The 12575-nt window shown below is 36.7% G+C and overlaps 1 protein-coding gene across 3 annotated transcripts in view; it reads left to right on the top strand.

Moving 5' to 3' along the window:
* Positions 1-12575, top strand: part of acsl3a (acyl-CoA synthetase long chain family member 3a) — a 36553-nt gene that overhangs the window by 4418 nt on the left and 19560 nt on the right. For all 3 annotated transcript variants that reach the window (XM_067364730.1, XM_067364729.1, XM_067364731.1), the window contains exons 2-5: positions 4334-4691; positions 7179-7356; positions 10426-10535; positions 11557-11695. In XM_067364730.1, coding sequence (XP_067220831.1) covers positions 4335-4691; positions 7179-7356; positions 10426-10535; positions 11557-11695 — 784 coding nt within the window. In that variant the 5' untranslated portion in view covers position 4334. The remainder of the gene's footprint in view (positions 1-4333; positions 4692-7178; positions 7357-10425; positions 10536-11556; positions 11696-12575) is intronic.

Raw genomic sequence — 12575 nt, 5'->3', positions numbered from 1 at the left:
TTCTCCAGCTCTTTAAAGATTGGCTGTCAATGTTTTTGTTCATCAGCTGAATAAAATCGTTCTGAAAGTGATTCCCACCACATCGTTTCCATGTGCCATTATCTTTATAGTTGTGGTGTCGACTGTTTTATTATATTCTACAATTTTTTTAAACTATATCTTTATTGTTATAGTTATCGTCCTTGGTGGAAATGGGCCTTAAAGGGCTCTGTCAGGCACTTTATATATATAGAACCTTTTAAGGGGTTCCCATAATGAGATAATTTTATGGCTTTTTTATTAAAGTCCCCCTGTAGTCAGTAATTTTATCCATTAAGGGATAGTTCATCCAAAAATGAAAATTATGTCGTCATTTACTCCCACTCAGGTTGTTCCAAACATGTATAAAGGAAGATATTTGGAAGAATGTTTGTAACCAAGCAGATCTCACCCCCCCATTGACTACCATAGTAGGAAGAAACTACTATTGAATTCAATGGTGCCCCAAAACTGTTCAGTTTAACACATTCTTCAAAATACCTTCCTTTGTGTTCAACAGAACAAAGAACATTATACAGATTTTGAATAACTTGAGGGTAATGATGATAGAATTTTCATTTTTGGGTGAACTATCCTTTTAAAACATTTTAAAAACACCACATCGACATTTAAACAACATTTAAAACTTGGTCACCTTATATAATTATACCCTATATAATTAATTTCCTTTAATTAATTCTTAAATTTTATGAATTAAACAGCTCATGAACATATTCACTAGAAAAAAAATGAAGTAACCCATTAAACATGAAAGTATTATGCAGTAATTTCTCCTTATATAGAACCTTTTTGGCATTAATAGTTTAGAACCCCATCAAACCATTCGTTTCTAAGAGTGTATTATATTTCTTATGTGATAGTGCTTATAATCATGGGCATCACTTTGTTCTGATAACTGGTGTGGGTGGCTGGTTGTGATGTCACAATATGGGCAAAAATAGCCATGTGATGTATTGATCCCTTGTGTTATTAGGCTGATGTTGCCATGGCAGATTATGCTTTTTCACCCCTGGGTAGATGATCCACCTCCTCTGTGTTTATTAAATGTCAAACATGTCAGTCTTATTATTAGAATAAACAGGATTTAATTTAGGAACCTGGATGGCTTCAGGACCTCGGACAGCTCCAACCAGTGACACAAACCCCCACTTCCCCAAACACAACATATTCATGTCATACATATACACTATTCATTATATTCATTACTATTATAGTTCTTACTAATATTTTGTATTAGCTTTATTTCTATATTTTCAGGTTTTTTATTTTAGTCTCTTTTTATTTTATATTTTATTTTGGCGGAAGTTGATTTGCGTAGGCCGTGTGGCGGAAGCTAGTTATTTTAGTTTGAAGTTTTAAATATGGATATTTTTCTTATAAAAACCAGTCGCTTCACCTCAGAAGGCCTTTATTAACCCCCTGGAGCCGTGTAGATTATATTTATTATTCACTTTTTTGGGCTTCAAGATCAGGAGTGCCATTCACTACCATTATAAAGGAAGAACAATGAGATTTTTTAACTCCAGTTGTGTCCGTCTGAAAGATAGTCATATACAAGGTGGTTTGAGGGTGAGTAAACATGTTCATAGTTCGGTGAACTATACCTTTACCTATATTGGCTCTTTATTTAGAGTGCATTATCATGGACTTTTTAGGGGTTCAAGCACGTAGCGCTTGTGATCGTACAGACCAAACCGTAAGTCGTAGAGAGTTGTAACTTTGAGGTCTGGTAGTACTCACACCGCCTACAACATCATCAAGGTTCTTCCCAATCAGCCTGACGGGGGCGCTACAGTGGTGAAAAGTACTAAATTTCTCGTAACTCCTAAACCGTTAGGTGTAGGCTCAAGTGTCTTGTAGTGTTGCACGATATACCGGTACTAGAAAGGTATCGCGATACCCTGCTTTTAAAAACGGTCCGGTTCTTCATTCACTTTGAGTGCCAGCTGTATTTCCTAATGTGCGACAGCAGGGGGCAGTGTGCGTGCAGCGCGCTGCTTCTAAGGCACATTGAGTGCATTTATTCCTCTCAACTGCGCAACGGCTTTTATGGTGACGAAACGAGAGGTATGGTTGCAAATACAGGTGCTCTTGCAGACCGTCCACAAATTGTTGAGAAAGCAGATGCACGAAGCGAAATATGGCATTATTTTACATTGCCGACAGCCAGGGCAAGCCCACGGACACCACAAAGCCCGTCTGCAAAACAGGTTACAAAATAACGCAAGCGAAGGGAGTCAAAAGCATCTTGCCGTCAAACATCCCGATTTGTACAATTTAATTTTAAAGATCGGCAGGTTAGTGAATGTGATACCAGCATTATTTTTATGCTCTCAAACATTAAATGTGTTATTTATTTATTTTACTCGTGCAAGCAGAACTCCGCAAAGAGGTATTATTGAGTCTAAGTTTATAAAGTGATATCTGGTTGCAAAAATCATTTAATTTAAAAATACATAAATATGTGAAGGGTATATACAGTTTTTTTAAACCAATTTATGCTTTAATAACATTGCTCTAATTAGTTACAGTAATATAATTTTTACAATAATCTTCCTGTCAAAAACATCTAAATGTATAAAAAAAAAGCATAACAGCAAATAATTTAAAATTTTTATTGAGCATGAAAATAATAAACATTAAAAATTATATTAAGTCTAACTCTAACTTCATGGCATCCAGAATTATCAGCTGCACACTGGTGAAGAAAGAAGTTATCTCATATGTTATTTATTTACTTTTCCTGCTGTTTTAGGTTTTTGCCATAGTATCGTTTAAGTATCAGTATCGTGACATTAAAGTTGGGTATCGTATCCAAGTCAAAATTTTAGTATCGTGACAACACTAGTGTCTTGTATAGTTGGAATCCTTTTTTTAAAAAAACCTACTTTTGCAAAGTAGTCCTAGGTTTTTTGCCTGATCGAAACCAAACCAGTGCAGCAAGATTCTCTGGAGTCTGATTGTCAATAATTATCAAAAAAAAAAAAAAGTTGAAATTTCGATTCACGGTCTCCAGGGGCTGCCAAAACATTTGAAGTGGGTGGAGCCACTTTTACTAAAATGGCTATAACTCGTGAATGGAATGAGATATTATCACCAAACTCAGCACACCTATGTAAGAGCTCATTCTGTGGTCATGTGAAAAAGGATGTGACAACTGGCCACTTGGTGGCGCTATAACAACAAAAAAAATTGAAAACTACTTCACCGTTAGTCCGATTGACTTGAAAATTGGCATGCAGTGTCTTTGTCCGTGGTGTCAAAAACATGTCTGCCATCAGCCAATGAATTTTGAGCAGCTATCAGACAAGGTTAATGGAGGCCGATCAGAATGAAACTCACTGGGCCTGTTTGACTCATTGCCCTAGATGCCTGTGAGAAATTTGGGGGAGAAAACGGCCACCAGTAGGCACCTTTGTGTTTTTCACGTGTGTAGAGGATTGTGTATAGTGCGATTTTTCGCATATGCCCACAATATTCATACCACATGGTAGAACTCCTCATTCTGAGCAACTTTGCCTCTAGGACCGCCTCTGCCCACCGAATCGTTTGTTAAATATTAGAGATTATTTCAAAACCCAACTTTGTCGAACTAGTCCTAGGTTTTTGGCTCAACCTCGATAACTGTTAAAAAGCTTTAAAAACTATATATTTCCTATGGCAAATTGCCTGTATTGGCTGTAAATGGTCTTTTTCTTCTACGATGGAGATGGTTACAGGTATTGCTTTTTACGCATGTGCGTAAAGGCCTTAAAGTGCTTTAACCCAGATAATTGCTGCTCCCAGCTATATTGTTATTATAGCTTATGTTGAAATTTTGAATTAAAAATATTTCTTTGGTTTTAGTTTTAGCTAACAAAAATAACCCTGACCCACACTCACAAAAACTCATGCACATGCTTAGTTTGATGTCACCTTTCACCCATTTTTGGATTTGTGCAGAATTCTGGGCAGAGAGTCAGACCTTACACACCTCTGTTTGTACCACTTTCTAATCTGACTCTCCTCTCATGGTTCCATGATTCTTTGTTGAGGTGGATGGGGTCAAATGAGTCAAAGTTGCGAAATTTCCATCTAACACGTAATAATCACCCATGATCTTCACTGGAATGTTCTGATGATGTTCGGTGTTGGTGTGTGTTTAACAGCATGGAAGATTGACTGCTTGTATTTCTCGTTTAGAAACGAGGTTTCACTGACACATCGCAGTGGAGAAGAAACAAAAGAAGAAGAGGAAGTGACATCATAACGTTCCCTCACTGTTTGTATGTTTCTTTCTATTTCATTCTGTCAGTATGAGGCTGGAGCAGGATGTGAGTCCAGTAGTGGTCATCATATTCAGACTGGTGGTCTGGCTTTATTCTCTCATCTCTTACCTGCCGTACCTTTTGCTGAGATCGTACGAATCGCAGTCGCTCTCCAAGTGCTCGCGGAGGGTTAAAGGCCGTTCCGTGAGCGGACACCCTTCGGGACCCTACCGGGATGTCGCAGCGCTGAGGACGCTGGCGTCGTGCCTACAGCCCGGGGTGAGCACACTCGATCGGGTGTTTGAATCATCTGTGTGTCGCCATCCTGACCTGGACTGCCTGGGCACCAGAGAGCTGCTGAGCGAGGAAGACGAGACTCAGGAGGATGGAAGAGTCTTCAAGAAGGTGTGTATCATCTGAAAGTCCATGCTATGCTTTGGCCCTTCAAAACTCTTGGATGATGTCTACTTATATTGTTAGTTAAACCTAAAGTCATAGTTTAGTTTTTATGAATATTTCTCACCTTAGAGATGGTTGACTAGTCATCCGCCAATGGATTAGTATTGACAACATGCTAAAAACACTGAACTTGCTTATGAATTAAGGAAAAATATTCTATTATAAAATCATTTTAAGGTATTGAATTAAATTAAATGCATTCTGCCTAGGATATTAGAATATTTGGGTGCAAATTATAGTAAACGTACACTTCAAAAGTTTGAAATAATTAATTACGATTATTATTAAATATTCTTGAAATAAGTCTGCTCACCAGGGCTGCATTTATTTGATCAAAATACTGTAAAAACAGTAATATTGTGAAGTATTAATTCAATTTAAAAGAGCTGTTTTCTATGTGAATATATGTTAAAATGTAATTTATTCCTGTGATCAAAGCTGAATTTTCAGCATCATTACTCCAGTCTTCAGTGTCACATGATCCTTCAGAAATCATTCTAATATGCTGATTTTCTGCTCAGTTATCAATTATTATTAATAATGGTTCTTTATTATTATAAGTGTTAAAAACACTTGTGTGTTATTTCAGGCTTCTTTGATGAATAGTTCAAAACAAGAATAGCGTTTATTTTATTTAAATCTTTATCCTTGCATCCTTGCTCTATAAAAGCATTAATTTAATAAAATACAGATATATTCAAATAGAAAACTGTAATGTTTTGTAATAATATTGTATTTTTGGTAAATAAATGCAGCCTTGATAAGTACTAAAAATATTAAAACATCATAATTTTGACTGGTAGTGTATATTCAAACATATATTCAAACATAAGTTAATGAGCTGATGTCATAAATGTGATTACTTATGTGTTACGTGCTTTTGCAGCTTAGTTTTAATAAATGGTCTGAGTGGACAAATAAGGGAGTTTTGTTTTATGTTGTGTGGGAGTGTGTCTGCATAATACATTAAACTGTTTTCAGAAGGATGGAGAAAATCCTGTTTTCCATCACGACCCCGACCCCTTTAAATCAACCGGCCTATAACAGTAACTGACCTGCAGCATGTGAATGATCTCTCAGTTCTGATGGTAATCCTATTGTCCAGTGCTGGAGCAGCTCATATAGTAATAACATTCTCCTGTGTTACTGCTGTTACTCAACTAAAGCTGCCAAACATGTGCTGCTGTTGTGCAAGATGAGAAGGCCTTGATTATGCATCACAAACAACTGCTGCGTGTTTCTTTCTGAATGTTGTTCTAACATTGTTTAAGAGAGCACTCTATTTGTACACTATTCTGGTTTGAGTACTTAACAGCAACATCCAAAACACAAACCTGATGCACTGTTGTTGCATTTTACTTTTGTCCTGAAGGGACCATTTTCCATCCTCATATAAATTTATAAAGCTGCTTTTATATCTGTACCTTTAAGAGTATTATTATTTTGTAAAGAACCGGATATTCTTTGGATGTAAAAAATAATGACGAAGTTTCTGAATACTGAACAGGCATTGATATATAAATGTCTATAAATGTTATACTGTAAATAGACCGTGGAGGAAGTTTTAAGTTTATTTGTCCTGTGCTCAAAAGGTCAATGACAAATTTTACACTTCAATACTTGTAAAGAGGCATGGGTATTATACAGCTATGGAAGCTTGTTTCCACCACTAAATAAAAAAAGGTAATTGCGACTTTTTTCCTTCAATTCTGACTTTTTTCTCAAACTATAACATCAGAATTGTGAGATATAAAGTATGTCTCAAAATTCTGACTTTATAACACAATTCTGACTTAATATCTCACAATTTTCACTTTATATTATGCAATTCTGACATTTATAACACGCAATTGTGAGTTTATATCATGCCATTCTGGCTTTTTTTCTCAGAATTAAGAGTTATAAAGTCAGAATTGCAAGTTATATAGTCAGAATCGTGTTATAAAGTCATGAATTGTGAGATATAAACAAATGAATTGTGAGATATAAACAATTCTGAGAAAAAGTATTTTTTCCCTCACAATTGGACATTATAACACTCAACTGCAAGTTTATATCTCACAATTCTGACTAATTATCACGCAATTCTGAGGGAAAAAAAGGCATAATTGTGAGATAAAGACACAATTAGCTTTTTATATTTTTTATTTCATGGCAAGAAACAAGCTTCCATATATACCAGTGCAATAACAGTTGTAAGTGAACTTTTGAAAAAAGAGCTAAAACATAATGCTTCAGAAATGAATTTTGAATAAGTTGAATATGATCTCTCTAAATTCTCCATGAATTGTGACTATCTAATGAACCAATAGGAGGAGCTGTTGATTTGTAAAATTGTAAAGCCTGATACAATGGCAGTTGGTGAAAAGTGGAAGGACTGAACAGGTGACCAGCTTGACAGAAAATTCTTTCAAATTCTTTGTTTCTCTGCAGGTGATTTTGGGAGAGTACCGCTGGATGTCGTATGATCAGGTGTATAAAGAAGTGAGAGCGTTCGGGAGCGGTTTGGCTGCTCTAGGACAGAAACCTCTGAAAAACATTGCCATTATCTGTGAGACCAGAGTGGAGTGGATCATAGCAGCGCAAGCCTGTTTTATGTACAACTTCCCATGTGAGTCACACAAACACGTGCAAAACAAAGAACATCTCTCAGGTCCTTCTTATCAAGAACTGTTTTTTTGGCTGTTTAGGTTTCTTAAGTTGGTTCTTTGAGGATTAAAAATGTTCTTTAAAGAGTCAGCACATTTCTACAGGAATGAACGAACTGTAGTATTTTCTACTATGTAGTCAATTTTACTTTATGTATCATAGAAAACATGATACATACAGTAGGTGCACAATGTGACACTGCTGTTATTAAATAGATAAACATGCACATCTCACCCCGCACATTTATGCAAGTCTACAGCCAGATTTGTTCCATATTTGTGTGTTTATGACACACATGGGGCTAATACAGAGGTTTGTGTGTGTGTTTTGTATGGAGGTCAGATTGTCCTCATTGCACTGCTGTTATATAAACGCACCGTCCTCCCCACCTCCTCCTCCTCTCTCTATTCCTTGCCTTCCTTTTTTTTCTCTCATTTTCCTCTAAAGTGTCTGATGGCGACGTGATTTTTCTCAGCTCTGAGGCCATCCCTAAACACACACACACACACACACACACAAAAACATTAACTCGCTTGGGTAAATCTCACAAAACCTGTCAAGATCATGTCCAAGTCACATTTCACCCCAAAATCAAATATATATTTGAGATAGATAGATAGATAGATAGATAGATAGATAGATAGATAGATAGATAGATAGATAGATAGATAGATAGATAGATAGATAGATAGATAGATAGATAGATAGATGGGTAGATATACACAATTTAATGTGTGTGTGTGTATCTATGTATTTTAATGCATTATATACTATACATTTTGTGTGTGTGTGTGTGTGTGTGTATATATATATATATATATATATATATATTTATTTATTTTTTTATTTATATCATATAATTATATATATATTTTTAATATTTGATAAAATGATGTATATTATTATATTATATAACTTTATTTATTTGTTTAGACATGTTATCATGAGATTCACCCCCTCTTGTCTGTCACATAATATATTCACAGACACACACTCAAACTTCTGGGTCATTTTGGCTGACTTCTGCACCCTGGTGTTTCTGTCAACATCAGATGCTCACGTACTTGCTGTCATCCGGCCTGTGTGTTTGTGTGTGTGTAAGAGAGAGTGGCTGTGTGTTCATATGTCGCAAACATGCATTTTTTCACGTGTTTATGTCAGATAATGTGTGTGTGTGCTCTTACACATTTAAGCTTATTAGCATGTGTGTGCGTGTTGATGTTTCCGTGGTGATCTCTTTTCTGTTTGTGTCTCACGGCTGAAGTGTCGCGCCCTCAGGCAGTGACGCAGACTGATGATGTCACTGAACGCAGCTCACGGACCCCCTATGTTCTCAGTGTGCTTTTGTCAGTGTGTGTTTATATCTGTGTATGAGCACAAAAGTAAAGGCACATTGTTTGAAACAATTTTTCATGTGCAAAAATGATAGAGCCAGTGTATACAGTATTTATTCATATGTGCACGATTAGATTTGTTTACTGTGTGTGTTCTGGCTTGTGCTTGTACGCCCTCATCCTGAACTTTTCACAGCCATGCGAGCTGCTGCTACTGATAACTGAATTGTTACACAACTGCATGCTCAGACATCAGGGGCAAATTATTGAGTGCACCTTTACATTATTTTATATACAAACCCGAATACAAATTGTGAATAAAAACAGAATGCAATGATGTGGAAGTTTCAAATTTCAATATTTTATTCAGAATACAACATAGATGACATATCAAATGTTTAAACTGAGAAAATGTATAATTTTAAGAGAAAAATAAGTTTATTTTAAAATTCATGGCATCAACACATCTCAAAAAAGTTGGGACAAGGCCATGTTTACCACTGTGTGGCATCCCCTCTTCTTTTTATAACAGTCTGCAAACGTCTGGGGACTGAGGAGACAAGTTGCTCAAGTTTAGGAATAGGAATGTTGTCCCATTCTTGTCTAATACAGGCTTCTAGTTGCTCAACTGTCTTAGGTCTTCTTTGTCGCATCTTCCTCTTTATGATGCGCCAAATGTTTTCTATGGGTGAAAGATCTGGACTGCAGGCTGGCCATTTCAGTACCCGGATCCTTCTTCTGGATGGGAGCATATGTTGTTCTAGACCTTGGAAATACCTTTCAGCATTGATGGTGCCTTTCCAGATGTGTAAGCTGCCCATGCCACACGCACTCATGCAACCCCATACCATCAGAGATGCAGGCTTCTGAACTGAGCACTGATAACAACTTGGGTTGTCCTTGTCCTCTTTAGTCCAGATGACATGGCGTCCCAGTTTTCCAAAAAGAACTTCAAATTTGATTTGTCTGACCTCAGAACAGTTATCCACTTTGCCACAGTCCATTTTAAATGAGCCTTGTCCCAGAGAAAACGCCCGCGCTTCTGCATCATGTTTAGATGTGGCTTCTTTTTTGACCTATAGAGTTTTAGCCTGCAACAGCGAATGGCACGGTGGATTGTGTTCACTGAGAATGTTTTTTGGAAGTATTCCTGAGCCCATGTTGTGATTTCCATTACAGTAACATTCCTGTATGTGATGCAGTGCCGTCTAAGGGCCTGAAGATCCAGTATGGTTTTCCGGCCTTGACCCTTATGCACAGAGATTGTTCCAGATTCTCTGAATCTTTGGATGATATTATGCACTGTAGATGATGATAACTTCAAACTCTTTGCAATTTTTCTCTGAGAAACTCCTTTCTGATATTGCTCCACTATTTTTCGCCGCAGCATTGGGGGAATTGGTGATCCTCTGCCCATCTTGACTTCTGAGAGACTCTGCCACTCTGAGAGGCTCTTTTTATACTCAATCATGTTGCCAATTGACCTAATAAGTTGCAAATTGGTCCTCCAGCTGTTCCTTTCCTCCAGCTTATAAATTATACTAGGTATTTATTTTAATGTAAAAATGCAGAAGGTTTTGTGTGATGGGTAGGGTTAGTGTAGTGGACAGAATATACAGTTTTTACAGTATAAAAATCATTGTGTCTATGGATTATCCCCATAAAACATGAAGACCCAACATTTGTGTGTGTTACAGTGGTAACTCTTTACTCTACTCTGGGTGGTCCTGCTATTGCTCATGGACTCAATGAAGCTGAAGTTTCCCACATCATCACCAGCAAAGAACTTCTGGAAACCAAACTCAAGGTGATCAGACACTCTGGACTGTAGTTCCTGCAGTCAAAAACCTGACTACACAAAGTGTTTCATGTAGTAATCTAATTAGTCTTACTCAGATCAAACATATTATTTAATATGACTTTAAAAACATCTAATGTAACTGTATGTGGGTCAGTGACGTGACGGGTCATTTTTTTTGTCCAGAGGCCTTAATAATAAAAAACAAAGATATGACATCCAAAGTATATAAGGTAGTACAACTAGATCTCTTTTATTGAATCCAAAAGGTTTTAATTTTATTTTGCTACATATAAAGATATTTTAAAGATTTTGAAGTGTCAAAAGGTCATTCGGTTTAACCGTCCAAAGGCCAAAACAGCCAGTTCATTTGTGATCAAAATGTCTTAAAATGTAATAAATGTATATATTTGTTTATTCTGGCATGATTTTATAACATCATATATCAACATAGTGCAAAATGGTATTAAAATTATGTGTAGAAGTCGTTGCTTTGTTATGAGAAAGAATGTCTGGGAAAATGAATTTCATTTGATGTCATTCGGCGTAACCAATATAAAAGTCATGCGGTCAGTATCATGTGACAGGATGTGACATCATTCAGACACCTGCAAAGGACCACATGGTCATGAAGCAAAGTAACTAACTCTCTCTTAACTGTTTGAAAAATTGATGTTTTCGCTTGCTCATACACGTCTGGAAACATCAGGTCATTCGGTACAACTGCTATAAAACATGGAAAATGTTGTAATATTTTAAAAACTTGTACTAAATATAAGATGTTTGATTGTTCTTTTGCTAGCTAGATAGATATCAGCCTGTTAGATTTGTTTAATAATATCGTCATTCGGTAACACCTTTTTTTTTAATCTTATATTATTATCCAACACTATCACAGCCTACTTTACATGACCCAGCCAAATCCCAATGTCCCTCATACAGAATATTATATTTTGTTCTGAAATACTTAACATTATGTCAGTTAAATGCATGCACTAATGTTTTTGTCTGTCTGTATTTTGACACACAGAGCATTTTACTGGAGTTGCCGAGATTACGACATATCATCATCGTTGACGATAAGTTCAACAGTGGCTCTGAATACCCACGAGGCATCAGTATCCACAGCATGGCGGCTGTGAAGAGACTGGGGGCCCATCCTGAGAATGGTACTTGTGTGTGTGTGTGTGTGTGTGTGTGTGTGTGTGTGTGTGTGTGTGTGTGTGTGTGTGTGTGTGTGTGTGTGTGTGTGTGTGTTTGAGGTCACATCAGGTCATGTGAATGAGAAATCCTCCATCTGTGTCAAATTAAGGCCAGGGTCGAGGGTGTCCCTGACTCTTTCGTTCTGCCATTTACTTCCTCCACTATAATTCTCTGTGAAGCCCTCGACAGCTGGTAGTAGTAGTTGTCGTCACACACTGGAGAGTGTGTATGTGTGCGTTGGGTCATGTTTTCTCACACTGCCACAGACTTCACATGACATTGAGCTGATCTTCCTCCTTCAGCTCGACATGACATTCGTTCTGTTCTGTATCAGCGTGCTAATGCTAAGCCACATTGGCCATTAAAACACTCTCGTGCACACAGATGTACACACTCGAATTCCCATGTTCCACATTTATGGTTCTAAAATCTTGGAACAGATCAAATGGCACTCTCATTTTGAAAGCTAAAACGTTCTGTTCTGCTACTGACATCTCACCCCCACTTCCTGTTCTTATCTTATTTCATTCATTCACACATAAAACAATGTTTTTACTTGAGTAGCCTTTATCAATTTACTTCAAACAACTATAAATTATATAACCTATACTCCCCTCATATCCAGTATTATGGGTTTTTCACCAAATAACAGCATAATTTGCCATTATTTACTGGTTGTTCCAAACCAGTTTTGTTTCTTAAAGTCCTTTGAGAAAAACATCACTGTAATCAGATTAAAAACTGGCCTGGAAAATTCATAGGAATTAATAACATCTTAAATGTCATGAAAATTGAGTCAAGGTATTTGCTGTAGTGAATAAACATGTTTTTATTTATATTGAATTG

This window comes from Chanodichthys erythropterus, chromosome 17, assembly GCF_024489055.1.
Source record: "Chanodichthys erythropterus isolate Z2021 chromosome 17, ASM2448905v1, whole genome shotgun sequence".
In the NCBI taxonomy this organism is placed as follows: domain Eukaryota; kingdom Metazoa; phylum Chordata; class Actinopteri; order Cypriniformes; family Xenocyprididae; genus Chanodichthys; species Chanodichthys erythropterus.
The sequence above is the reverse complement of the archived record's forward strand: the minus strand, read 5'-3'. Positions and strand labels throughout refer to the sequence as shown.